The sequence below is a fragment of the Nesoenas mayeri genome (assembly GCF_963082525.1).
Source record: "Nesoenas mayeri genome assembly, chromosome: 17".
Lineage (NCBI taxonomy): Eukaryota > Metazoa > Chordata > Aves > Columbiformes > Columbidae > Nesoenas > Nesoenas mayeri.
In genome coordinates, this window is record NC_137565.1 from 5,045,365 (window position 1) to 5,072,973 (window position 27,609).

At 49.9% G+C, this 27,609-nt stretch overlaps 2 protein-coding genes across 3 annotated transcripts; one reads left to right on the plus strand and one right to left on the minus strand.

Moving 5' to 3' along the window:
• Positions 1-1,652: 1,652 nt before the first annotated feature.
• On the minus strand, positions 1,653-15,481 carry BRAP (BRCA1 associated protein). 2 transcript variants are annotated; one of them, XM_080355329.1, is made up of 12 exons: positions 15,258-15,481; positions 14,954-15,112; positions 13,664-13,865; positions 12,731-12,920; positions 11,651-11,764; positions 11,022-11,170; positions 9,539-9,614; positions 8,789-8,927; positions 8,187-8,296; positions 6,749-6,838; positions 4,748-4,851; positions 1,653-3,853 (listed from the first exon to the last, which is right to left on the minus strand). In XM_080355329.1, exons 1-12 carry the CDS (start codon positions 15,337-15,339, stop codon positions 3,493-3,495), a joined length of 1,776 nt encoding a protein of 591 aa, XP_080211455.1. In that variant the 5' UTR covers positions 15,340-15,481; the 3' UTR covers positions 1,653-3,492. The 2 variants fall into 2 exon arrangements, 1 of the variants encoding a protein (XP_080211455.1); XR_013922976.1 differs by having other exon boundaries at positions 3,715-3,853; positions 4,638-4,851.
• On the plus strand, positions 15,454-26,198 carry ACAD10 (acyl-CoA dehydrogenase family member 10). Its single transcript, XM_080355330.1, has 13 exons — positions 15,454-15,527; positions 16,418-16,619; positions 17,186-17,334; positions 18,160-18,354; positions 19,835-19,993; positions 20,616-20,775; positions 21,204-21,345; positions 21,704-21,772; positions 22,561-22,742; positions 22,929-23,079; positions 23,947-24,092; positions 24,896-25,069; positions 25,911-26,198. The coding sequence occupies exons 2-13, from the start codon at positions 16,454-16,456 to the stop codon at positions 26,057-26,059; spliced, it is 1,842 nt and encodes a 613-aa protein (XP_080211456.1). The 5' UTR covers positions 15,454-15,527; positions 16,418-16,453; the 3' UTR covers positions 26,060-26,198.
• The last annotated feature ends 1,411 nt before the right edge of the window (positions 26,199-27,609 follow it).

Genomic DNA, 27,609 nt, shown 5'->3' on the forward strand with positions numbered 1-27,609 from the left:
CGTTTCAGCATCCTCCAAGCGTGGAGGACTCTGCCAAGCTTCACACGGCTTCTGGCTGTTGCTCCGCTCCATCTGTGTTTCGCTGTGGCCATTTTAAATCCTGCAGCCCCACTGACCGCTCGTGTGAGCAGGTGGGTGCTCTGGCTGCAGAGGTGATGTTGGGGACTCTTGGGCTCCCTTGGCTGCTCTTGCTGTTCCTGTCCTGCCCATATCTGCAGAATCACGGATCATTTTGCTGTCCTCTTCCCCCTCTGCCAGCCTGTGAATCAGAGGCCTTCTGCAGAGAGAGAAAAGCAGGATCCAGGGAATGGAGCTGGGGAAGGGGCTGGAGCACAAGTGTGATGGAGCGGCTGAGGGACCTGGGGGGTTCAGCTGGAGAACAGGAGCTGAGGGGAGACCTTCTGATCTCTGAACTGCCTGAAAGGAGCTTGGAGCCAGGGGGGTCGGGCTCTGCTCCCCAGGAACAAGCACCAGGAGCAGAGGAAATGGCCTCAAGTTGCACCAGGGGAGGTTGAGGTTGGATCTGGGAACAATTTCTTCCCCAAAGGGCTGTGGGGCATTGGAACAGGCTGCCCAGGGCAGTGCTGGAGTCACCATCCCTGGAGGGGTTGGACAGACCAGAGATGAGGTTCTCGGGGACATGGGGCAGTGCCGGGGGTGGGTTAACAGTTGGACACGATGACCTTAAAAGGTCTTTTCCAAGTAAAACCATTCTGATTCTCTCTCCTCTCCAATGCCACCACATGCCCCACATGGCAAATGCCAGGTCAGGCCTTGCCCTAGAGCTCTGTGATGCTGCTCCAAGGCACCCGACGCAGCATCAGCAGAGACCGTGTCACCCCTCTGCTGTTCAGTGTGTGTGGGAGATTTCCTTCATGGTTTAAAAAGAAAAGGAATCTATTTCAAGGTTTTTAATCATAGCAGGAGCTTGGCCAATCTCAGCTGTCCAGTGCTTGGGGGAAGTTTGCTGCTGCTGCAACCTCCTTCTGTGGTGACACTGAGTCATCAGCCACAAACCTGAGCTGGTGTTTGAGTCGCAGATGTCAAAACCCAACCGCGGGCTGGAGAAGTCTGGGTGCCACCGCTTTTTCCAGGCATGCGGGTGTCCGGATGATGGGTAAGGACAAGTCACAGACCCACTTTTGCTGGGACTTCTCCCTTTTCGAGCCACATCAGGTCCATGTCTGCCCTGTGTGGTCCCACCACAGGGGAGGCTCACGAGGAGTGGGCTCTTGGGGGATCCAGGGGATTTACAGCCACAAACAAACAGCCCGATGGGTGCCAGAGGTTCCCTTGGCACGTGGGATGATTTGAGAAGCTGGAAGGGAGTCAAAGACTGGGGGTAATTTCATTTAGTACAAGGGTATTCAACCACCCGCGCTACCTCTGCACGAGCTGCTCCCTTCTCCCGAGCCAGCAGTAACTACCCTGCCGCTTCTGCTCGCATCAGCTGCACTGAACCAAACTTCCCCCAGCCCAAACACAACAAAAAGCTCGCTCGGACACCTTGGCCTTTGTGTTAGAAAGTAGAAGACTTCAAAAAGATTAAGTCGCATGTGTTGTTCTCCCTGCTCCTCTAGCCGAACACACAAACAAAATAAATAACTGCACGCTGTTTTAATTTTCAATCACATTTTTTGAAAATTGGTTCCAAGATACAGTACAGCATCTTAGTGTTCTACACAACGCAAGCTGTCAGCAAAAGGTCAGAGGATCTTAGAGGGTGTAAAAATATATCTTAAATAAAATAGTTTCTATAGGAGAGCACGCTGTGTTGTACATTTTTAGGTCCCTAGAACAATTCCCAGAAGGCAGAGGCCTGATTGTACAATCCACACACTAGAAAAGTTAGTTACATTCATGCTACAAAGTTAGAAAAGGTGGAAGTTTCAGATGATGGGGGCAAATCAAACCCAGGTGGTGGATACAGCAAGTGCCCGAACAAGTGCCATGGATTTCCAAGTGAGGGAGCTCAACACTTCCAGCCCACCAAGTCAGGAAGATTACAAGGACTCACCTTCCCAGAATCACTCTAGTTATTGTAACTCATTCCTTTCAATTGGCCAAACAGAACGACTTTGGGCAATAAAGGACAAGCTGGTTTATTTCTTTGTTCCGGTTTGGAGCAGGTAAGTCTGAGCTGCGTTTCCAGTGTTACAGACTAAGATCAAGGCTGTGCCTGCAGTTGGAACAACAGAAAAGGATCATACTGTGGTCCGAGAAGACAACTGCAGGACTCCCATGGCCCTTTTTAATAATGAATTAGCCTTTAAATGCTCGGGTTACTGAGCACAACACAGCAACCGGGACAGTCGCTTCTCCACCCCGGGGTAAAACTCAAGAGCATCAAGTCTGGTGTCTATTTTAAGTGAAAACCTACAAAAACCCCTGATTTGTCCACAACTTCCCCTTACAGGTCTTGCACACCTTTGGGGCAAATAACACAGAAGTTTTGCCAGCAAGATGCTGGTCAGAGCCACGTCTCGGAGCAGAACAGGCAGCGCGAAGGGTCCTGGGAGCTGGACGCAACAGCCGCATCTCGTACCAAAGGCTGGTACGGGTGGGAGGGATGAGAGATTTAAAATCGCTGTGTTGTTCTTTGTCCTCACCTCGTTCTGAGCATCACAGCACCAGGACTTACAACAACACAGCCCCCTGCAGCTCTGCACCGCGCTCCGGGAGGATCTGAGCTCGTCACGCGTACCAGTCTTTGCAAAGACGGCTCTATTTAATCGGTAGAAATTAAAATAATGCAAAATAACCACGTTAAGCAGCGTCCAGAATATAAAACTTTTCATACTTTCTGTCCCAAAGGCAGCAAGCACTGGCCTTTCAAAAGCCATCTTTAAAATGAAGAGATAGTAGCAAAGACCCTTAAATTGTTTAATATCCCAAATTACAAACCTTTAGGACTCATTTAATTTCTTACACCACTAAGATGGTTTATTTTCCACACATCACTCCTTTTTCTTTATTTCCAAACTACAGTTCTACTCCTGCACTAGCAGTTCTGCAGCATCAGGACTGCAAATACTCAAAGGAGATGTATATAAGCTAATTTACACTGTTTCTTAAATAAAATAATTTCTTAATTGAGAATACTTTTAATCCAGGAGAAGAACTGGAGAAGCCTCACACGCTACTCTACAGCATCCCGGTAGGAACGCGATGTTTAACACGTACACACCTGCCCACCCCAACACCGTACACTCTCCGAGAAGAAAGTCAAATGCATGACAGGAGGGGCTTTGGAAAGGTAGGAAGGCAAAATGGTCGTAAAGATCTGCCTAAAACCAGCTAAATAGTGCAGTGAAATGCTTTTAAATACCACAGACACCTCCAGGGACTGGCAGCCAGTTTTATGAGCAGCTCCAAAGACGATTTCTAGCTGAGCTTTAGTGAACTGGGTGTTCCCAGCTGGAGTCCTGAGAGCTGAGCCTGGCCTAACCCCAGCACAGCCGCTGTCTGGATGGGCGCGGGGCGTTTGGCTTTTCACTTGCCCCTCTTGCCACGGCCTCTCCTGGAGGAAGGTTTCCCCGTGCCCCCCGTGGAGGAGCCGGCAGAAGACGCCACCGCGATGTTGATCTGTCCTTCCTGAATCTCCTGGCGGGTCTCAGCTGGGAGGTGATTGATTTTCTGTTGCGTCTCTAAGTAGAACATGACGTCCCGCAGCTGCTCCTGGATCTCGGAGATCTGCAGGTCCTTCTGTTCGCAGGTTTCCTTTAACACTCTCTCCTCCTCCTTGAGTTTGTTCTGCAGCAAGGCTTGATTCGCTCGCAAGCACTTGTTCAGTTCTTGCTCCTCCTTCAGCTCGTTGGAAAGTTTAGCCACTTTGTTATTCAGCTGAGAACACCTTGCAGAGAGAAGCACAGATCAGAAGAGCAGAGCACTGCACCAAGATCAAACACCCTGCAGCCTTCTGACCTCCATTCCCCAGGGCAATGGACCCCCAGCTGTCCCCAGACCCACCAACACCATCTGGAATTCGGCTTTCTGACAAAAAACAGGCAAGGGGAGGCAAGGCAAGAGGACTCTGAAACCCCCCCAGGATTTTCTACCCAGTTTAAGGCTTTGTGCGGTGTCACCTGCATGTGGAGTAGGACGCTGCGAAGCAGAATCCTTCCTCTGTCCCTCCAGCTGCACAACCCAGGAGAATCCTTTCCCTGACAAGTTCGGCAATTCCGTGTCGTACCAAAGGCCAACAGAGGCAACGGGCAGGGTGTGTGTGGGAGCATGGGAGTGTAATACGAACACTCATCTGCAGCTTACGGAATAGGCACCAAAAAGGGCACAGTGATTCTGTGGGGTCCCGGGAGAACTACAGGAGAGCTACGGGCATTCAGGGGCTCCCAGTGCCAGACCCTGAAGATCCAGGCACTTGCTAAGATCTACATTTTCCCCTGCGCTGGGTGAGATGCCTCCATTGAGCCGGTTTTCTTCTCTTTGGATGCATCTGCCAATTGTGAGGCCGCCTGGCGTCTCCTTAGGGCAGGCAGAGGGGGATTACTGAGCGCTAAATATGCCGACCACGTCAAAGAGCCCCAAAGCTGCGTTCCACTCAACAGGCACTTTCAATTTGTGAACACCTACAGAAATGAGAGCTTTTTTGAAAAAGATAAGCTGTGTTCTCAGTATACCAGTTTAAATAGCTCAAAATTGCCCAGGAATAGCAAGTTTTTCTTTTTTTGGATGTCAGCGCACGGAGTTTTAATGGCTGCATGGAACTGAACCTGGCAGCGGTACCCACTTCCTTTCGACAGACTGCTTTTCTTTGAGCAAGTCATTCAGCCTCTGTTCCAGACTGTCACACTTCTCAATGGTCTCTTTAAATTTGGTCTTCATGTTGTTAATCTGTAAAAACAAACACACAGTCTCAAAGAGATCAAAGTTCTCTGCCCTTTCGTTATGACATTCGTTTTTCCCGAGCGGTCTCTAGACTTTGACCAATTACTATTATCCAACAGGCAAAAGCTTTGAGCAAAATAAATTTAAAAAGCTGAATTTTGGTGCAGACCCTCTGCGTTTACAGTTTGCTGGACCCCAACGAGGGACCACGTTGCCGTGGAAGCTGCTCACACAGAAAAGCAACTCGGGCTGCAAATCTGTGCCAGGCACCCCATTGAAACAAAAGCTGCATCAGATCCTTAACTTCTCATTGAGTGCAGTTAAGCGTTCATTTAGCCATTCTCTCAGACTTTTGTGTCCGTCACCAAACTTAAATTTCCCTCTGCGGGCTCTACAATGTTGAGGTTTTGCTTATTTTAAATTAAACCTCAACTAAGTATGGTTGAAGGCTGAATATTAATGTGCTACGTTGCTCAGCACTGACTCAGCAACGTGTTGTCACAAGGCAGTGACCTACTGACACCGATATCTTACTCATGCAAAACGCAAGCACAAACACACAGCCATCGGCTTCCTCTTCCCTCCGCTTCCCACTCGAGGCTGCCGCTGCTGCAGAAAACCAAGCTCTCCTGCTCTAGCCACTGCATAGAGCACAGCTACGTCTCTAATGTAAGACTCATGGGAGATTTATAGACAGAAATGCTTGTTTCCTCTATATTAGCATCAAAAGTGTGCTTGCATGTAATGGAAAGAGGAACTTGAAGGAAAAACGCTTTCCTGGAGGAGCGATCTGGATAAAAGTCGGTGTCAGCACAGGTGGTGCCTCCACTGATGCCAGAGTCAATGCAGAGCAGGTTTTAAACCTTCCAGCCTTAATCACTGGATGTTTATGCAGCCGATGGTTAATTGGGGGAAGGAGCCTGAGCTCTGGTGATGGAACACACTGCACGGTGGCACTGATCCAAACAAGACTTGTATGGAACGAGCGCCATGAATAAACTTGTAAGGACCTTTAAACATGAAACCACATTTGGGGCTCATATCACAGTCCTTTCACTTGGAAGTTTCTTTGTGGATCATGTTTCCTGGTCATGTGCAAGATTATTTTCACTGTATCTTTTCCTTTTATAGGGCTCTCTATAAGATTTCTGGGACTGTTCTTTAGACCAAGATCAATGGCCACTATTTCAACAGTCATAATCACTACTTAACTGCGGATACTAAATGGTTAATTAGAAGTCATGCAGAAAGTTCAGTTAAGGACTCAACCTTAAATCCTGAGTCACTTTAAGCCTAGTTGAAGAGATTTACATAGAATAAAAAGCATTAAAACATTCTCATTGGATTTTTGCTGGTGACATTTTAAAGCAGTCCTGCCTCCAGAATGCTCTATAGGACAAGACTCTGAACTTTTCCCAAAGGGTGATGAGGAGAAACAGGGGATCAAAAAGAAAGGGCAAATCAATATGCATTTGGAGCAGAGCGTCTGCTGCCACTTTCTGCAGCCAAGCAAATTAGAGTCATATTGTCTATGCTACACTAACCTTCTCCAGAGATACGTGTCAGTGAGACGGATGGCAGCGGCAGGCAGGGATCCTGCGGCAGCGCGGGCTTATTTTCCCCACTGCTGCCATTTCCTGAGCAGCACGTTTAAATCAACCTTCAATCTAGGTGGCAATCTACCTCCTTCCGCACCACTGAGCAGCAAATTGCTAGATCTGAGCGTCTAGATAAGGGCTACGTCTTGGAGCCAATTTTCTCAGCCGGCACTGGAACAGCCGACGTGGGGCCACGTCACGCAACGCTCGGGCTGCGCGAGAGGCCGAATGGCTCCGTGTCCCGTTTCACGGCATCCTGGACCCCGTTTCAGCAGAACTTCACACACAGCCAGAGCAGAGCTCACCTCTTCAGCCGTATCCTTTTCTATTCGGACAATCTTGTTTTCCCAATAGATTCGCTGCGATTCCAGCTGGCTCGTTAGCAAATACGAGTACTATAAACACAGCAAACAGACCCAAAACAATCAGTTTTGCCATAAGGGCAGCTATGCTGATTAAGAAGCCCAAAGGGCTCCTATATACAAATTGATTTAAGCAGATGAAATGGAGCATACAGGACATACTGAACATACGTGCACAGCAGATGTTTCACCAATTTGATTTCAAAAATCAAATAATTTGATTTTTGGAAGTCCAGGAAAACCTTTAGATCACAACGGCAAGGATCAAGTAAAAGTTCCGCCAAGCCATAGGCAGCATCATGCCAAGAGCTTTTTAAAAGAGGAGACAGATTTTTCATTGTAGTAGCAATAAATCCCTATAAGTTTTACACTCCACAGGAAAACGAAGCATCAACCGCTCCTCTCACGAGAGGTCGAGCTGCTGAATTCCCCATTCACAGCCCAAAACCCAAGGTAGGAGGGTAAATGCTCATATCGAGCTTCACTGGGAGAACATCTCTGGGAAAGCATCCTCAGCTGTGAATAACTATTCGCAGTTATTGTTCTCCAACATGTGTGGCCCATTCCAATGTTATTTTGGCATCTGAACAAGGATATCTATCTGCCTTATAGCCCATCTTTTCCCTTCTGGTTCTGCAAACGGGTTATAAGAAGGTTGGAAAACGTGACCATTTCTTATCATCAGGCTGGCAAACAGCAAATTAGGCATTTACTACCGAATTAAACATGTGTAAAAAGCCTTGAACAATCTCAGTAACATCAGAGCAGCAAAATACACTGTCAAAATCATTCTCTCCAAAAACATTTAGATCATAAGCTACATGGAGAGGTCTTACTTTAAACATCAGCCTCCCAGAAAAAAAAAGGGTTAAAAATAGCTGGTTTAGCATCTGAGTGTTACTCAGAAAAGCAACCAAATATTTCTTTGAGCAATAACCTTGCGAAGTGTGACCTCTGTGGGCTGCTCCTCCTCAGATACCCTTGTGTCTAATGCAGTTGAAATCATGCTGCAATATATTTATTCAGTGGAGCGGTAATTTTGAGTTTCTCTCCTTCACCTTTCTAGCTGGGGCAGGAGAAGCTGCCCAACAGGTACAAAATAATCATTATCTGTTCAGGAGAAGGGAGCAGAGCAGGGCTGGTGTCAGACAAGCTTACGCTTCGCTGCATTGGCTCTGCAGAGCCAAGAAGAGGGTTTTTTGTTGTTTTTTTTTAAAAAAAAAGGCAGTAAAAACATCCTGCTTCTGCATGAAAATGATTGCCTATGCACAGGGAGCAGGTCTGCTGCATCAGCTGATATCATTTCCCTGTAGTGGTTGCTGGATCTGAAACACTTCCACAGAGCAGCACAATGCAGAGCTCAACAAGCCAAAATATTTACCTCTAGTTGTAAGGCATCGATTTTCTCTTCCTGGCACATATCTCCCTCGCACTCATACTGAACTATCTTCCCATCAGTTTTACTTGCAACCAGTCGATGGACGTAGTTATCTGAAGAGAGAAAATTCAACCGCAGGGAGTTTTGGCTTCAGAACACCCAGGTTGACACGAGTGGAAATACTTTCTGCAGCACAATTAACCGCACAGACTGCTGCACCAGCACATCAGCACAGCAGAAAACCAACACCAGATGTATTTGTTATTTAGCAGACTTCGCACAGACACCTTACAGGATATTTATTACAACAGCCCATTCCCATACCTCAGGGCAAATTGATGGAAAGGGAACAACACACACATTCCACAGAGACTGCAGGGCTGCCCTGGTTCGTTACAGAATCATGTTCTCCCTTCTCCATCTGCTCCAGACCCAGAAAACTGCTATTAGAGAGGAGATGGATGTTCTCAAAGGACAAGGTATTAGTACAGACGCAAACCCCTTCATCTCTAAGTAAACTCCATCACAAATACTCTTCCTAAGGGGTCCTGAAAGGTGTTTCACAAACAAGGTCACCCTACAAGAGGGGAATGCGGAGCGTTTACCTCCAGCGTAGTCCCAGACTCTGTGGTTGGTCAACTGCATTGCGTAGGTGTGCTGGGTCTCCTCGAAGTGCTTGTAAGCGTGTCGGCTCACGTACCGCCCGCAGCCGATGTGCCCACAGATCAAGCAGATCCAAAGGTTCTGTCAAGAGAACAGAAAGTTCTGTACGTACAACGCTGTCGAGTGGTGAGAACACGGGATCTGACAGGGATGGGCTGCTGATGCTGCGGATATCCAGTCACTTCCTTCGAAAGCAAACAGCATTTGCTTTTCCCCCCTTCCTCTTTGAAGCTTTGCTCAGCTGGAAGGCTGAGGAGAAGGAGGTTCCTGCTCATTCAAGCCAATTACAAGCCTGTGTATATTGAGAGATGAGCACAAGCATGGATGGAAGAATGGCCTCAGCTACCAAATGAACGAGGCACCTCAGCAAGACCACGAAAGCAAGAGCACAGACTAGAAGGGAACACCAAGTTCAACGTCAATATAGCTGCATGTTATTACACACATTATCACACACACTCTGATCAGCTTATTGACTAATTCTTCTTTCTAAGAACCAGAAAGATTTGTCAGAACAGGAAGCCTGGGAGCTAAGATCCTAGTCCTGATTCCAACTCAAAAGGAAAGCACGTTCACCACTGACTGGTAAACTCAGCCCCAAAGCAGCCACAGAATTAACCCCAAAAGCAACCAGAGCAGCTGTGCAGTCAGATCGAGTCTAGATCTCACTCACCATCCACCCACCTACTTACTTCTTGAACTCCACACTCAAAACACTTGTTTTCTTCCACCGGCTCAGGCGTTTGGCAGTACCTGCAGACAGGACACCTGGAGGGCAATATGCACCATGATTAGACACAAGGAGCTCCATCTTAATATCATAGTAATTAAAAAGAGAGCCAGAGAGCTCAAAGTAAACGCCTTATGCAGTGGGACACTCCCTATATGCCTGCATCTCTCAGTTCACATTTACCCTGCTCAGATTTGCCTCCATTCCACACAAGGCAACTGTTTTTAAGCCAGCAGGGGACAGGAGAACTAAGAACAATTCTTCTAAAGCCATTTCAGTCTCAGTTTGATCTGGTTTTGCTGCAGTCCAGGTGTAGAGAACATCTGCAACGCAAAGCCTCAGTGGGGCTGCCAGCAAGCAAAAAAAAGCCATGGCTGAGCTCAAGCAACACTTGTTTCAGAGAGGACAACCATCGTTTCTTTTTAAATGATACCACTGCACTGCCAGAAAGACAGACGAGCCGAGAGCAGAAGGAAACTTTGGCTGGACCCTCAGTGCTAGAAGCTCGGTGAGGGAGCAGAGTAACAGCCCCTGTGTCCTGCTGCCAGGACTGTTTATGTATTTTTCATTAGCTGCTGGATAAGCTACAGAAATATTCAAGGGAGGAGACTGTTGGATCGCAGTCAGCTTTCTATACAAATTGAGGCACTTCCAGCCTCCATGGCGCCTAAGCAAAGCGGACAGGGATTTTCTTTTATCGTTCTTCTAGACTGAGAGCATAAGTTCTGCTTAAATTGTATATTAGATATTTAAGTGGTATTTTGGATCTTGCTCTTACACCGGCTAAGCTCCACTGCTTCAAATTTAAACTGGGTTTGATTTATGGGACAAAGCAGCCCATAAACTTGAATAGCTACAAATCTGATTGACCTTACTGAGGTTCTGTTACTTTGGCTTATAAATGGTACAGAGACATGGTTCAGAGGTGCACTTGGCTGCGCTGGGTTAATGGTTGGACTCTATGATCGTAAAGGTCTTTCCCAGCCAAAATGATTCTGTGATTCTTCATCATCTCCCAGCATCTGAGTAAGACAGCACGACTGCAGGGCTCCCAAAAACATTCCTAAGCTCCATCCGGATGCGCAGATCTCTCTACAGCACAGTCTCAGTTATGCCAAGGAAACAAATGATCAGACTGAGTGAAACAGAGCTGTGTGTGCATCCAGTGTTGTTTGCCCCAGTGTTTTATCTTACGATACTTTAAAATAATCCACATTAACTCTACAACTCCCTTCCTGCCTTAGCAGTAAGGCCCATGGGAAACGCTGTTCAGTTACTTTTGGCGGGGAGATTTCTCTCCGGGAGTCCCTTAATGGGAAAAAAAGAGCATTAGAATTTGCAGTAATTCCTGCCCCCACACTGATGAGCAGAACCAGTCTTGTCAGCATGTAACCGCCACAATCACAATAGAGCTTTAGATGTGGAAATAAAGAAAAGCCTCTTACGTGGTGTCCTCCCAGCGCTGCAGACACTGGCTGTGGAAGCTGTGGTTGCACAGCGTGGTGAGGATCCCGTTCACGGACTCGTCCATCCTCTCCAGGCACACCGTGCACTTCGGGAGCTCTGTCAGGTCCATCACAGGCAGACTGGCTCCCTGTAAAGGAACAAGCAGAGACAAATTGCTCAGCACCTTCTAATCACCATCAATTAAACATCCACATCAAAAAAAGTCAAACATCTCCCCATTCGTGCCTCCACCAGGGTACACAAATGCTACGAAGTCATCATGTAAGTTTACACAGTAGTTAGAAATATTAAAAAAACCCAGAAAATAAGGGCACAACCAGGATCCTCATCACAGCACGGGCTCGGTGCGGCTGATGCATCTGCCATCGGCCTTGTGCTGTTTTCTGGATTCACCAGATCAGCTCCACACAGCAGGTGGAGCTCAGAGATGCTGCAGCGGTGAGGAACAAAGCCCATGAACTCACCAGACAAACCCTCCCAAGAAGCAACAGCCCTGAAAGAGGTTTGGGTTGATGCACTTCAGCAGTTCTTGCAGCATTCTGTCCAGTTCAAGTAATCCTGTGAAAATTCTCTGAAGCGCAGGGAAAACAAAGCCAAACAAACTTACATCTTCTGATTTGAAGACTTCAGCCCTTTCCACGTACACCAGCTGGCAAACGTCCTCCTCTATGGAGTTGAACTGCCGGCCGTTGCACGCCATGTAAAAGCTGTCTGCGTCAGCCTGGGCACCAAACAAAGGAAACCAGGTAAAGAGGGAAAACTCACAGCTGATACGACCGAGGAAGAGAAATCTGCTGCATCGTCTCTTCTCCCTTGTAATACCAGAGAAGATATTTCAAACAGCTCCTGCATCTCGCACGGGGTTTAGCGTCACCACTCGAAGACAAGAAGTGAAGTTCCCAGCAGCAACAGCGACCCTGATATTTGAGTGTTCAGCAGAAATAATGAATTTCCCTTCAGCATCTGTTTTGCCCTTCATCAGCAATTTCAGTGCGTTTGCAAAGCAAATTGCAAACTACAAAAATGTGAGAGGGCCGCAGCACAGGACACCGAGACTTGTGTCAGGGAGAGGAACGATAACTTAACGGAGGGAGAGGATCCACTCCACTGGCCACAGCTCAGAAACGCTCTGAACCGTGCCCGAGAGTCACGTGCAAAGCAGAACCAAAACCAAACTGGCAAATAAACCACCCATTCTCACTCAGTAACTTCTCCAAACCCTTCCCTTCACAAATGATCACACCAAACTGAGGCAAATTAGCTTAATGCCATATCCGGGGCATTCCTGCTCACTCCAGTCAGGAGCACAAAGGCCCATGAGATTTGCTTTTGCTACCTGCAGACGCAGCCAGCGGGGGAACGGTCTCCCCTCAGCCTCCTGTTCTCCAGGCTGAACACACCAGGTGCCTCAGCCTCTCCACACCTGTGCTAAACATATTTTAAAATATGCTGCCAACAAGAAACAGGACAGTGAGAACATGGCAGACACCCGTCTCCAGGTCAAGGTGTGGGACTAATCCCAGCCAGCAGCCCCAGGAAAGCTCTGGCCACCAGGACAGGTCAGTTTCTCCAAGGGTAAAGTGCGATCTTGTCTGACAGTGGGTTGGCGCAGCCAGACAGTGCCCGGAACAGCAGCTGCGTGTGACAGTGCTGTCCCTGCTGCAGCACGGGGACTTCTGGCGCTTACCTGTGAGCTGAACTTGATCAGCACCATGTACTGGTTGGGAGTAGAATCTCGGATGATTTTCATGTGCTCAATGACTTCGTAGAAAGAAGCCACGAACTTCATCAGATCGTGACTGGTCATGGTCGCAGGGACTGTGAGGATGCAGAGCATGGCACTGCGCCGCACGTCTTCCTTCAGAGAGGTCATCTTGCTGGGAAGAGAATGGGGACATGACCTCATGTCGTTTCAGAGGACAATGGCAGAGCTGGATATATCACACTCCCAACAGCCGCAGTTACTGCAGTAACTTTTTTGTCAACCTTAATCTCCTTTTGCACATTTGTAGATATTAAGGAGAAGCCAAGGGTTGTGGTAAGCATTGGAACTACTTCTCTGTAGCAACAGATTAAACTGGGCATCTCTAATAAACAATGGTTTTGTCAGGAATAATTTTATATCTGTTTTTCTAAAAAAAAACAGTTGAAGTTTGCAAGCCACAGATGCTGAGAACTGTTCTTAGAACAAATAAGCAACATTTGTTACTATTTCAAATGCCCATTTTGTGTCTCCTGACACAATTATAGTGGAACAACATAGAACTATAATCCCTGAAATACGGGATGAAACCTCTCGCTTCCGTCAGCTCCTCAGACCCGCCACCAAGACCCCGGAGATCACAATTTAATTCTGGAATCCCTTGAGAAGCTGCTTTCAAATGTCATTTTTTAGGAACCTGTGTTTGTTTTGCCCTCTCACAGCCCCTGGCACAAGCCTTCCCCACCTGGGGCGGCTCCACCATCACCACCAGACACCGTCTGCCCTCGCGATGTGAGTCACCGTCCTGTTTGTTTGTCTCAGCTCACCGCCCCAGGGTGACCGACTCACCCTTCCGGGCTGCAGCATTACTCAGGAGCCCTGTACCCACCACAGCTATGATTACTCAAGCGTTCTTACTTTGTTTTGTACAGATGCATAATGCCGTGAACAATTTCAACGGAGGGATTCCCGCTGAAGAAGGAAATCTGGTCCGGGAGCTGTTTTGAAGGCGAGTCTGGAGCAGCCTCACGCTCTTTACTCTGATTGTCGTGTTTATTTTTGTCCTCGGCAGACGCAGCCTCTGAAGATTTTCGTCCTTCCATGCCAGCTTTTGTTTCATCTTTTACAAATCAAAAGTTTCCACATTACTGATGGCGCATCAGAAATGTCTGCTGTTCCCTACGCGCAGCCTGCGCACACACCAGCACCCGAGGAGACAAACTAAAACCCCAGGAAGCAGCAGAACGAGATATTTGTCAGGTTTGCTGCTCCAGAGGAAATTCCAGTGTTACCAGACTCAGTGCAAGCCCCTGACAGGTCCCAGTGCTGCGGATCCAGCCGGGCACAGGTTTGTACAGTGCCCAGTGAAACACAGAGCAATGGGGCCGGTTTGCTGAGCTGGGGCGAGGGGACCCCGGCAGCAGCGGCTGCTCCTCCTACCCCGCTCTGACAGCGGCTCCGACACTCGATGCTTGAAGTTTCCAGCTTGAAACTTCCCCCCAGGGAATTTAATGTCTGAACAGCTGAACAGTCAACAAAACACCAACCAGCCTGTGGCACAGCCCAAAGTAAGTTATAGAATCAGAGAACCATTTTTGTTGGAAAAAGACCCTCAAGATCACAGAGTCCAACCATTAACCCACCCCTGGCGCTACCCCATGTCCCCAAGAACCTCATCTCTGTCTGTCCAACCCTCCAGGGATGGTGACTCCAGCACTGCCCTGGGCAGCCTGTTCCAATGCCCCACAGCCCTTTAGGGAAGAAATTGTTCCCAGATCCAACCTCAGCCTCCCCTGGCACAACTTGAGGCCGTTTCCTCTGCTCCTGGCGCTTGTTCCTGGGGAGCAGAGCCCGACCCCCCTGGCTCCAAGCTCCTTTCAGGCAGTTCAGAGATCAGAAGGTCTCTCCTCAGCTCCTGTTCTCCAGCTGAACCCCCAGGTCCCTCAGCCGCTCCATCACACTTGTGCTCCATATGAGCCCTTTCCAGCGCGGGTGATGTTTGCCAGCAAGAACCAGCAAGAACCAGCTCTCCTGTCCAGACCCCAACGCATCTCCCTTAACTTCTCTGTTTCCCAAACCACACGACTGACTGGACACCCCCAAACCCAGAACGTCCCTGCCAGCCCTACACAGACACAGATCTCCCTTCGCAACAAGAGTGGGTACGACCCCAGCCCCAAGACCCGCCCCGCCGCCCCCGGCCGGTACCTGGCCGCGGCTGGATGGTCTCAATGATCACGTCGGTCATCTCCCGCCGGCCCAGGTGCTGGTGCAGAATCGCCGCCCGCTCGCCGGGGCCCTTCCCCTCCAGACAGGCCGGGACGGCGGGCGGGGCCGCCCCGCTGCTCTCCGCCGCCATCTCCGGGGCTGCGCAGGGAAAGGAGGCGGCTGGGAGCGGAGTCCCGGCACCGGCACCCACCGGGACACAGACCCCGGCGGCCTGGGGGCCACAGGCAGGGCCCACCCGCCCCCGGGCCCCCCGGTACGAGGGAAGCGGAGCGGAGAGACTCACCAGCCGCGCTGTAAGCGAAGCCCAGGGGCAGCGGGGAGTGCTCGGCCAGCTCCAGCCGGATCACCACCAGCGACACGCTCATGGGCCCGGGCCGCCGCGCCCCGAGGAGCCCCACGGACACCGGGCAGCGCCGCCGCCTCCCGCACCTCTGCCCTCTGACCCCGCCGGGGTCACGGCGCCGACGCGATGACGTAGAGGTGGCGGCGCGGCGGCGGACGGCGGCGCTGGGGGCTGCGAGCGGCTCCCGGCTGCTTCTCGCGAGGCTTTCGGGTGAGTTCTCGCGAGATGTGGAGGCTGGGGGGGGCAAATGGCGCGGTGAAGTCCTGCCCTCTTCCTGGCAAAGCCTGGCCCAGGCTAGGCCTAAGGGGGCCGGGGCAGGGAAGGGAGGGTCCCTTCGTCCCTGCCGGGCACCCCGCTCCGTGCCCCGGCTCCACAAGGGTGGCTCCAGGGCTGAGGGGCGGGACACTGAGAGGGGAAGGGGGACAGTGACAGTCCTGCCTGGACGGGCCTGCGCCGGAACCACAGGCCGGTTACCATGGCAACGCAGCCACGCCGCAGGGGCCGGGCTCCATCCCTTTAGGCCGTGGCACCTCCCATTAAAAAACAAACAAAAACCAGCACACCAAACACCCCCCAAAACACAAACAAACAAAAATAAACACTTTAAAACTTTCCCCTCGCACTCGCCACACTAGTATCTTGCAGCTCAGTTGCCAGGCATTTGTATGGTTAATGCTTAAATAAATGAAAAGACAGCGTGGGCCTGGAAATAAGGACTTTGCTTCAAGGCTTAGAGCTGTCCATGAAGGATAAAGGATACCCCTGGATAATCGAGATATAGCCCCTCTAACGCCCTCAGCATTGCCTGGATTGTGGAAAAGCAGCCATAGCAAGACTGGCTCCGGGGACACCTGGATCAATAGGCAAGCAATGAGAATGCTGCAAAAATAGAGTCACCTTGCAAACTTTTGCTATGACAAGCGATCACTAGTGTGGGTGTCAGCGAGTGGTCAAATTGTGTTGGACCTGAAAATGTGAAGGGTGTGAGGACTCTGTGTAAAACCACAAATTGGCTGGAACACTTCGTGTGCATGAATAAATACCCTCGTAATTCCACACTTTGCCTCCTAACCCTCTTAATTCCACACTTTTTCTCCTAGCCTATCTCCTCAGGCCCGCTGTGAATTTTCTGCAGGATGTATGTGTGGAGCTTTGCCCGTGCCCCTCACCTGCTCCGTGCCAGGACCCGGCAGCACCCAAGGGGGTTAATTCGGCGGTGGCGATCGGGACGGTGCCATTATAAAGCCGTGATCTTTGAGGCGAGCGGAGTTCTCCTCCCATCCCCTCACAAGACAGCCGCGGGTGTGTATTCTCCTTTCTCATTTGCTCCTGTTGTTTGTGTGCGTGGAGGGGAAAATAAATTTCAGGTGTCTCTGCCAGCTGCCTCTGGTTCTGGGAAGAGATTCAAGAACCTGCAACGATGACCATGGTGCGCTGTTGTGCCATCAGAATACTAGAACTGGCAGCAACTGGCAACCACACTGACAGCTCCAGATCAGGGTCTGAACCTGTCTGGTAGGGAAAATGTCCTGTAATGACACTGGTTGGTGCCACCCAACCTTGTTACCATCCTTCAGGACATGTTAAGAACTCCGTGTTTCCATCCCAAGGATACCACACCAAAACCAGAGCTTTTAGTTGAGGAAGGACCCCAAGTTCTTCTGTCTGTGTCTGGGTAAATTACCCCAGTCCAGCATGTTGGTTCTTCTGTCTGTGTCTGGGTAAATTACCCCAATCCAGCATGTTAGTTCTCATGAGAGCTGGTTGCTGTATCAGACCTCAGAGGGATTTTAAGCTGATTTCCCAGTCCTGATGACACCACACATGCTCTCCTGGCTTTCTTACTTTTCTTACTTTTCTCTGTGTAGACTGGGAAGCCCGGAATTGTGTTCCAGCCGGCACCATCCAGCAAGCTCTGCTCTCTGGAGGGGAAAATAGTCCCTCGCTGAAGTACAGAAGAGGAGAGCTGACGAGCGCGGAGTTTTTGCAGGAGCTGGGACAGCAGTGCTTTGAGATCGTAAGCCGGCTCTCCCTTCTCTCTTTGTATTTCCTGGCTGCAGGGAAACAGGATCCTACAATGTGGAGGTTCAGTGAGGAAAGAGGAGCTTTTAAAATAAATCCTTTGATAGAAGGGTCTGGAATTACCATTCATTTACTGTTGCTGTCTGATCGGGGCAGACTTTTCACTGCCTTCAGCATTCTGGTACCCAGGCAGGATGGTCAACTGCATTTGCCTTCACTTCCACCAGCCTCTTCGTGCATATTTCATAACTTTTTTTGTTTCAACACACGTCTAGAATAAGCCAAGATGAGAAGTCAGAGAGTCAGAGATCAGCTGAAAGGCTTTGGCTATTAGTTCAATCATGAGCACACTGAATGGTTGGAGACCATGGTCTCCAAGAAAGGTCCTTAAGATCAGCAGAAGCTCCTCCACCACAGCTCCAGGATCACAGTGCAAGAATAATCTTTTGAATAAAGAATTTTTGAAACAGCTCAGTCTAAAATATAGATTCCTTTCCTGCCTGCTGAGTGGTAAAGCAGTATTTATCTGTAACCTGCTGTGACTCCATGGCAGGCACAGTCCTAGTGCAGTTCTCTTTCCCAAAATCAGCTTTTTATCTCTCCTGCTGCTCCTGTAGAATTGGTAACGTGGGAACACTTGTTTCTTTGGTCTAAGCAATTTAGCTGGGAGATTCACTGACTGCCTTCTGCTGCCAAAGGCAGTAGGACAACAAAATAAGATGATCAGGCAACCCACCTACCCAACCACTCTTATCTTCCTCCCTGTTTAAAAATGGCTAATTATCATTCTTGGCGGGGGGGGGTCTCTCTGGTTTCTTAGGCAAATGTCTGTGTTCCAGTGGACTCTTTTCTATTGGATTTAATCAGAAATGAGATGATAAAACAGTTCCCCATCATGGCAGAAGCAGTACAGTGTATCCGTGCAGAAGGTCTTAAGACAGCTCTTCTAAGCAAGGACCTCTGTCTGCTGCGTGGAGGGAGCTTTCTGCCCCTTGAGCGAAAGCACTTTGATGTGGTAAGCCTGGATGGATTCCAAAATGCATTTCTGTAGCTAGGGCTATAGAAAGCTGCAACTGAAATTCTATATGTGCGGGTACCAAATGAACAGCAACCAGCAGCGCCTAATTAGGCATAAATGTAACAGTCTGCAAAAATGTTTCCTGGCATAATTTGTTGTAGTGACTGGGCCTTGAAGAGGGTCTGAGTGAGTGGCAGGTACTTGTGCATTTGAAAATTCATTGCAAAATGCCCACACGACCACAAGGGCACGTGCAACAGGCGCAGGTAGCCATGTCAGTAAAGGACTTAGAAGCTGGAACACCATACAAGAAATAAATGTTATTATCCAGTGCCCCTGCTTGCTTTATATTTAGTCCTTACTCTTTTAAAGCTTGTTTCATCCCAAGGAATTGCAAAGCATCCCCCGTATTAGAAAAATCCCACTGTCCCAACATGCCGACCTGTTGGCGTGAGTGCTGATGGGGAGGCAGAGACCTCGCTCCCAGCACGTTTTGCTTTTGCAGAGACGAAGCAGAAGTTTAGCCATGAACCTCCAGGCTGGTTCGAGTGGCTTCACTTTAACGGGTCTTTAACTTACCTCAGTATAACAGAAAATTTGCATTTTTGTGTTTAAAGTCATCTTGTCAACAATATGTCATTATCGACTCAGCTTCCTGTGCATTGCGCTGGTGACACCGGTGCCTGTGAAGTTCTCGCCATGGAGTGATGCTCCGTTGGGATGCTCTGTGGTACCTTTCATCCCACAGTTTCAAAGCACTTTAATAACCACGGCCTATCCGGTGTCATCGCTCCTGCGATGTGGCTCTTCTGTAACAGCAGGCAACAGCACCGCACAGTAATTAGTGGGAAAAAACCTTAATTGAATGCGGATTTCCATTAGGATTGGCTTTTATGTCTATCTAATAGATTCATTTATATTCCTAGAGTGTTTATCAGCGCAGGGGCGAAACACTGTTTGAATTTTTTATGGTTGTGAGGGCAATGTGAGTATTCAGAGACTGACTCGAGACTTTTTTGATGCAAATTTGGGCAGGTGATTACGGCCAACAGCTCCGCTGCTGCGCAGATTGCTTTGGCGTGGCTGGTAGGTGCGGTGGCCAGGACTCCGCTTCTCCAGATCGTTTGGAAGGCGCTGCGATCCAAGGGTTTCTTGGACAGCATTGAGCAGTTGATTCAGCACCACCTGGGACATCCAGTGTCTCCCACATTGTGACATCTCCTTGGATATCTTCCAACCAAGGGCTGGCTGATCCTGTTTAGCTCATCTGAGCTGGCATAGCCACAGCCAAAAACAATTGTCACCCACGCCGTCATTGGAATCACATCCTGTCCGGCTCTGTCAGCCCTCCATCCCCATGTCCTTTATTTCACATGTTATTTAGACCGTCAGTCTCTTTCCCACCCCTCATTTCCAACACTGCACAGATGTTTGTGGTCACAGTCAGCACATGCATAATCCATTTCTTGTTGCCTAGATGATTGACTCTTATCGGGAAGGAACGTGCAAGCCAGATCCTCATGTTTACCAGCTGTGCTTGGAGCGCTTGGGCATTCAGCCCCAGGAATCCATCTTCCTCGACAGCAGCAGCCAGAACCTAAAAGCCGCAGCCCAGCTTGGCATTAAAACAGTGAAGGTACAAAGTAAAGCAACCAAGGTGGCTTGGGGGATGGTTCCTGTGTCCAGAAAACGTGTTTGAGTTGAACAGCTCAAGGTTTTCAGTCGCAGTGGCAGACTCATGTTGCCAAGCCTTTTGTTTCACCTTGTCCTTATTCCTACAGGATGTGGTGAGGTTAAAAGGGAGGATTTCTGGCAAAGTCTGCACTGGCCTGTTTCATCCACAGCCCTAAACACAACAGCTGGTGTAACCTCAGAGAAGTCACTTCTCCTTTATGGACCTCAGTTCCCATTAGAGAAAGATCCCTATCCGTAAGGTTGAGACAAGCACATCCATCAGATGTGAGAAAATAAGACATATTTAATACATTTCTAGTAGCTCTGAGGCTTCATGGATGTGTCAGCTGGGGCCTGACTGGTTAACCCCCAGGCTTTGGAGACAGTGAGCACAGGGTTGTACTTCAGCAGGGGAAAGGACAAGGATGAGACTGTTGGGACGAGTGACCTCTGCTCCCCTGTGCCTCAGTGGATCAGTGCTGTTGGACTCACAAATAAATGCATCACAAATGTGCAGAGCTCTCTCTTTCCCAGGCAACTTTATCTTCTGTCACCCAGTGTTTCATCCTCTCTCCTGCTTTCAGGTCGATGACCCAGGAGCAGCACTCAAAGAGCTGGAAACCCATCTGGGTTTTCCTTTGCAAGGGTTTGTTCCATATACTCGTGCAGTGAGACCAAGCGTGGAAATCCCCAGACAGAATCTGCAGAAGTACCTTGAAAATGTTCTCAGCGATGAGGCAAAAGGTATTGCAGTGCTTTTTGCTCTTCAGCCTGAAAGCTCGCATATTCTGGAGCCATTGGCTCTTTCCATTGTATGACAGATGGGTTGAAAAAGAGTATTAATGAAAGGCCCCTAATCTCCAAGCAAATGTTGCAGCTGTTGAGGTTTCAGTGATCTGCCACTGTTTCCCAGAAATGGGAAACAACATTTTAGGACTTCCTCACTTGGGAGGCGTTGAGGACAAGTTGCCAAAGAGATGCCAAGAATATTCCTGTCCTATGAGCCATCTGTGAGCAATTCCCATGCTCCCCAAAGATTTGGGACACAGGAACAAAGTGTAGGTTCCTGATTGCTGCAAGTGAGATCTCAGACCCAAGCACAGGAAGGGGAAGTAAAATCTGGAGAAATGGTGATAAATAACCCAGCTCCTGCTCTGCTCTCAATGCCCCAGCCCCACTCGTGTTACGGCAGTTTGGCCATGGACAGTCCACCCGGACCTACTGCGTCAAGTTTGGTGATCACTTGCTGGTTCTGAAGAAGGAGCCCTGTGACCTGTGGTGTCCCTCAGGTCCTTCTGTTGGCAGGGAATACAGGTGAGAAGGAGCCGCGCTTCTCGTGACAGCTGCCAGGGGAAGCTTCTTGCAGGAGATTCCAAACAAGCCCATCCAAGGGCAGAGATCTCCGCCTCAGCAACAGAGCACCAGGACACTTTTGGGGAGGCTGATGTGATGTCCCTTTGCATTTTCGGAGTATTTTAGTCTCAGGGCTCTGTGCCTTGCAAAGATTTTGGTGTGCTGCTTTCCCCTACCCCCAGTCATGTTAGTTTAGTGTGTTTAAATCCCAGCACAGGACTCTTTCTTTGCCTTATGCGTCTGCCTAGCAACAAAGCAGTTCTAATATCGATTCCCCGGTGCCTCTGTGCTGACACAGCTCTCTGGCTCGCCCTGGCAGGGTACTGAAGGCACTCGCTGAGGCTGGCGTTCCTGTTCCCACTGTACTTTCTCTCTGTGAGGACAGCAGGTAATCTTCTCCCTCAGCTTTCACTCTGTGCTTGACAGCTTCAGCCAGATTCCCCAAAGACGAGGAGAGGAAGGAATAAGGGGCTAGACCTCACAAAGTACACCAGCCTAATTAGTGTTTGCCCTCCTCAAGTAGCCTCTAGAAGTTCAAAGGACAGCAGCACTTTTATTTGGCTTGATTTGGGGTTGCCCTTATTTTAGCAATTAATCAAAATGCTGTCTTCCTTTGAAAAGCCACCATAAAACAGTGTCATAGGGCTTCCTGCTGACTCAGTATGCTCAGGTTTCCCATAAGGAGGTGATTTTTCTAACTGCCAGATCTCAGACTTGCCCCAAAACCTACAGTTGTGACAGCAGCAAGTCCACAAGCCAAAAAGCCTGTGTAGCCCTCAGCCAGCGCCGCTGCGCTCGGATCTCTGCTGGCTGCGGTAACAAAGCCTCTGCACTGCAGTTAAATGCGTGTCCACCGCTCGTGATGTGTGCGAGCAGCGTGACAGCCCCGCTGCAGGGCTTGCTGCAGGGGAGGCAGGGAGATGGTTAGTGCTGTAGCCAGGCTGCAGGTTGCTCCCTGGGGCTGGAGGTCCCTTCCTGGGGCTGGAGGTCACTTCTTGGGGCTGGAGGGACAGGGACTGGTGATACCACAGCTGTTTGCCACTGGCTGGCAGTCTGAGTTGGGCTTGAGCCCAGTGCTGTGGAGGCTGCTCTTCAGCTTGCCGTGCAGGTGAGATTTGAGGGGTGGCAGGTAGCAGGATTAACCTCACACTCACGGGTTCCACCCTGCTCCCCCAGCACCCTCGGTACACCGTTTTACCTTATGGAGCACTGTCCTGGCCGTGTCTACAGTGACATCTCCCTCCCCGCGCTGCAGCCTCGCCAGCGAAGGGGTATTTATGCTGCCATGAGTCAAGTCCTCTCCCAGATTCACAGCGTAGACCTGAGAGCAGCCAAGCTGGAGGACTTCGGGGAGCATGGTGAGAGGAGGCTGCATGTCCTTTGTTCCCTGGAAATCGCAATGAAACTCTCAGAGCTTTTCTCAGTGTGCTGGACTGAGATCTTCTTGGCTGTTTGACTTTTTCTGCATGCAGCTTTTATGCATCTTTTTTGAAGCCTCTTTGTGCCCATCCCTCTCCCTGAGAGCCCTCGTTTCTCTGTTACAGGTAATTACATTCAGCAGCAGGTTGAGACCTGGACAAAGCAGTATCGAGCTATGGAAACTCATGTTATCCCGGCCATGGAGAGACTCATCGAGTGGCTGCCTCTGCATTTTCCTGAATCTCAGAAGACAACAGTCGTGCATGGGGATTTCAGGTACCACTTGGCTGACAGCACTGCCCTGGAGCACATCCCAGATGGTAGAGAGTATAAAGGATTATTCAAATTCCAAGGAGATGCTGAGTTGAGCTGGTACAGCAGCTACTGAGCAGCATGACAGCTGGGCTCTGGCTCTCATTCAGCATCCCCCAGGTAATGCAACCTAAAAGGCCACAAACCCTTCACATCTTTCACCTCATATTTTCCCCGGTGTTTATCTGCCTGCTGATCCATGGCAGTTTCAAGCAGGGAAACTGGGGCAGTTCCCCTGGACTCCTGATGTCCAATTCCAATCTCACAGTTTCTTCACTCAGCCACTGCAAACACTGGTCTGACACTGGGGGATCATCAACTGTGTCTACAATACTCAGAAATCAGTCCTGGAGCATGTGCTGATGATGTTTGGTGCTTCAAGAGTTTGAGTGGCTGGTGAGATGCTGATAGTGTGGCAAAACCTGCCAGTGTTACAGGTGACACCATGCAGGAGCATGGTGGCTCAGGACAGAGGTGAGATATGTGCCTTGGAAATGACCAGAAGATCCCCCTGGACAGTGACTTGCCCACTTCACTTTTTGACTAGCCTGTCCTGTAACATCTGCTAATGATCAGAAGCCCTGAATAACGTGGTTTCATTCTTCGAAGTGCAGTTCAGTTCATCATTAACTAGGGAGTTCACTATTGAGTAACCTCTGTCTTCTCTGACCTTTGCTCGCATAAATTAATATTTCACTTGTGCAGTTTCCCAAAGGACTCAGCAATTTTTGTACAGAGTGAAGAGCACTGGAAAGCATCTGCTGCTGCTGAACACTGACATATTTTCCCTTCTCTTGAGACTTTTCTGATCTGTTTTTCCCTCTGATACAGGATGGACAACCTGGTCTTTCACCCAGACAGGCCAGAAGTCCTTGCTGTCCTTGGCTGGAAGCTCTCAACCCTAGGAGATCCCATCTCTGATTTGGCGAATAACTGTATGGCCTTCTTCCTGCCACCTCACTTTAGTGCACTGAGAGGTACAGAGAGCAGCAAAGTCACATCTGACACACACACACAGAGGAACCGGAGTTCAGAAACAGATTAACTCCTGCCCAGAGAGCTCAGCTGACAGTCGGGCTCATTGCAGCTGGAAAGGGCTACGGGTCTCCTGCCATATTCCCTGCTCTGCCCTTTCTCCCCTCCATCCCTCCAGGGCAGAAACATCTTTCTGAACGTGCAGAATGTGCCCACGGTTGCCCCACCCCCAGTTTGTCCCATTTCTGCCACCCATTTGGCAGATACTTTGCCATGAGCTCCCTGTGCTGGTTGGTACCATCACTGGCTGGTACCATCACCCCATTCATGCACATGGACTTTTGCTGGCAGTCCTGTCAGGGATGTCCCCACACAGAAGAGCCCTGCTTCACAGCTTGCAAAACTGCCTTAAAAATGATCATTTTCCCTCTCACTTCAGCTATAAAGCAGGGGAACTCTTTTGGGTGGGAAAGAGCCAGCCCAGAAGGGGTTTGTCCACAAAGTTAAATGTTTGTTAAAAAAAAAACAATATAGGGATAAACAGAGAGGAAAATTACTCCATTGTTTAGGAGGAAAATCCATCAATCACTGCTTTCACAAACTCACCCCAATGAAGAAAACTGTCCTGTATATGTTTCACCTAAGTGAGTGAAACTCCCACAGCAGTGGTGGAGGTGTTGGAGGGGTGCAGGTGTCTCTGTTGCTCCACAGCTGTGTGGCTCTGCCACAAATGTCATGACATCCCTAGAAACCCCTGAGCCCCTCACCATCTGCTGCTTCACTGTTGCCTCTTTGCATCTTCCAGGCTTGAGGACATGCGATTTGCAGCACCTGGGAGTCCCCACAGCAGAGGAGTATTCCCAGATGTACTGTGACCACATGGGAACGGAGCTGCCTGAGAACTGGAATTTCTACATGGCCTTTGCCTTTTTCCGACTGGCTGCGATGCTGCAGGGACTCCACAAATGCTCTCTGGCAGGTGAGGAGCCCAACCGTGGGTCTCCAGCACAGACCCCTGAGCACCGTGGTGGGGAGAGCTCTCACACCAAACCAGGGAGATCAGACCGGCATCGTGTGCTCCAGGGTTTGACACATCCTGAGAGCTCCAAAATCCCAGGTGCTACAGCAAAGAGCGGCATGTCTGGCAGCCTGGTGCTTTCAATGTAGAGCTCTTATGGGAAATAAGGGCTCAAAATGAGAGATCTTGGTTCACCTCTGTGTTTGGAGCTGAGTGAAGTGGGAGCAATCATCCAGCAAGTCATTGCTGCATGTAGGCAAGGACGTGAACAGAGTGTCCTGTGGCGCCCAGAGTTGCCTCCCTGCTCCAGCATATGCTCTGGAGGGTGTGAGGCCGCGTTCTTTAGTCAAGATGTGTCCTGCAAACACAAAATGGGAGCATACACATGGCATTTCCCCAACAGCTGCTTTTTGCTGGATGCATGATCTGGGCTGTTGCTGTTTGTGCTGGCCGGAGGTTGCTGTGTGGTCACTTTCCTTTCATGGGGGAACTGAGCAGAGTTCAGAGCTCAGAGCCGTGTCCTACAGGTGGAGCTCTCAGGCTTTCAAACTAAGCCCCACCTTGGAAGTGAGACTGGAAAGCAGGGAGGTGGTGTGAACTCAGTGCTGTTTATCTGCATACAGCAGGTCTGGCCTGGGATTCTTTATGAGAGCAAAACAAAACGTTATTTTCCTATTCTTTAGAGAGGAATCTTCTCAAGTCCTGCTGGGCTGGCCCAGACAAGGGCACATGGCTCCGTTTGGGATGTGACTACATAACACGGGCTCTTTCAAATAAAGATGTCCTGTTCTCTCATCCCCAGGGATGCCAACCCCAGGTGAAAGCAGCCCGGAGGATACAGAGTTTGTGGCTGACCTGGCTTGGGAATTCGCCATAAAAGAAGGATTCCGTGTGTTTGACAGCCTCCCCGCCACTTCCATAATGAGCAGATTAACACCAGCCAAGCTGTAATCGCTGGTGCTGCTCCACCAAGGTCCTGACACCAAAGCCAGTGGAATTCCCAGAGCTTGGCTGTGCTTGGGCTCTTCAACACCTGCCAGCCCAACGATCACTCATTCCCTTCCCCTGGCGGCCTTGCTGCTGCCTTTGTGTTGGAAAGGCAAAGTTAATGCTCTTTAATTTTCCTTGGGAGGTCCTTCAGGTAGGGCAGGGAGCTCTTGCACCTCCACAGCTTCCTTCCTTCGTGTTCTCTTTGCTGCTCCCCCTGGCAGGGGCTGCCCCTGCAGATATCCCCATCACCAAACAGTCGCCTGCCCAGTGATAAGCTGAGTGTGATCATGCCGTCGGCAGCACAGGATCCGGGATGGCACTTGGACTTTGGCCCTACTGTCCTGGGCTCTCCTGTGCAGAGCAGGTGCTGCTGCAGCCCTGAACCCTCAAAAAGGAGCGACAGTGACCACTCCTGGTGTGGTGGGGAGGAAGCAGAAACCAGCTACCAAAGTGACTCGTCCACGGTTGTGTGGTGGGTCAGTGCCAGAGATGAGGGGAGCATCAGGTCTCAAACTGGAGAGTTTTAATTGTGTCTTCTCCTTCAAGGCAGGTCATGTCAATACTCAAGTATCAGGACACCCAGGTCCTCTGCCTGGGCTCTGCAAACTGTTTTCTCTGTGTTTCCAGTTCCTGGTGCTGCTGGTGGCCATGGTGCAGATCGGTGTGGCTGTGGCTCTGTGCTGGCTGGTGCTGCAAACAGATCTGCGGGGAGTGGTGTCCTAAGTAATCATTCACAGAGCGCGTCATGAAAGCAAACATCCTTATCCTTGGGCTGCTACCAAGATTATATTCTTAACGTATTCTAGTGACATTATGAAATTCTAGAGGGTTATTTAACTGCCTTTCAGCTGCCAAAAAAATAATCCTATCTGTTGTTCAGCCCTTCAGAAACATTTCCTTGTGCTCTGGCAGAAACCAGCACAGACAGCATTGCAGAGTGCTTAGCGGCTGATCCGCTGGGAAGGTGGAAAAGCCGGGAAGCAGCAGCTCTGGGGAATCTGAGAGCATTGAGCAGATCTCCTCACCCTTCTTCCCACCACTCGTCTTCAGAGCTGGGAGAGAGTCACCAAACGTCAGGACTGCCACACTGTCTCTACTCCGTGCCTTGGGCTTGTGGTGGGGACACTGCTCCTTGTCTGGGGGAGCAGAGAGCCCCTCATCCTGCCACCTCCCCATCCACCCCGCTGTTCTTTCCCTTGGCACTGTCCCTGCACGGTCAACCTTTGCTGTGGAAGGGTATTGTGAAATCCAGGGAGGAGTCTTGCTGTTTGCAGTAGAAAGATAACGCAGTGGAGTGTTAAACAGCCAGATAGCCCTGGCCTGGGACTGTCACTGTGCTCAGGAGCTGGGCAAGGGCCAGCCTGCTCCGTGCCAGCTGGCACCGCAGGGGCAGAGGGAGGTTCGTCCCAGTGAGCTTGGCAGCAAGATGTCCTAGGCTGAGGAGCTCTCGGCTGAATGAGGCAGCGTCTTGGCTGATCTGGCCACATCCCACACAGGGAGCCAGCAGACTT

Coding starts and splice junctions, on each gene's coding strand:
- BRAP (XM_080355329.1), bottom strand. CDS start 15,339: ATGAGCGTGTCGCTGGTGGTGATCCGGCTGGAGCTGGCCGAGCACTCC. Junction 8,928..9,538: donor TTGAGTGTGGAGTTCAAGAA/GTAAGTAGGTGG, acceptor TTCTCTTGACAG/AACCTTTGGATCTGCTTGAT. Junction 6,839..8,186: donor TCGATGCCTTACAACTAGAG/GTAAATATTTTG, acceptor CTGTGTTTATAG/TACTCGTATTTGCTAACGAG.
- ACAD10 (XM_080355330.1), top strand. CDS start 16,454: ATGTATGTGTGGAGCTTTGCCCGTGCCCCTCACCTGCTCCGTGCCAGG. Junction 16,620..17,185: donor CCCTCACAAGACAGCCGCGG/GTGTGTATTCTC, acceptor TTCTCTGTGTAG/ACTGGGAAGCCCGGAATTGT. Junction 20,776..21,203: donor TCTCAGCGATGAGGCAAAAG/GTATTGCAGTGC, acceptor TCAATGCCCCAG/CCCCACTCGTGTTACGGCAG.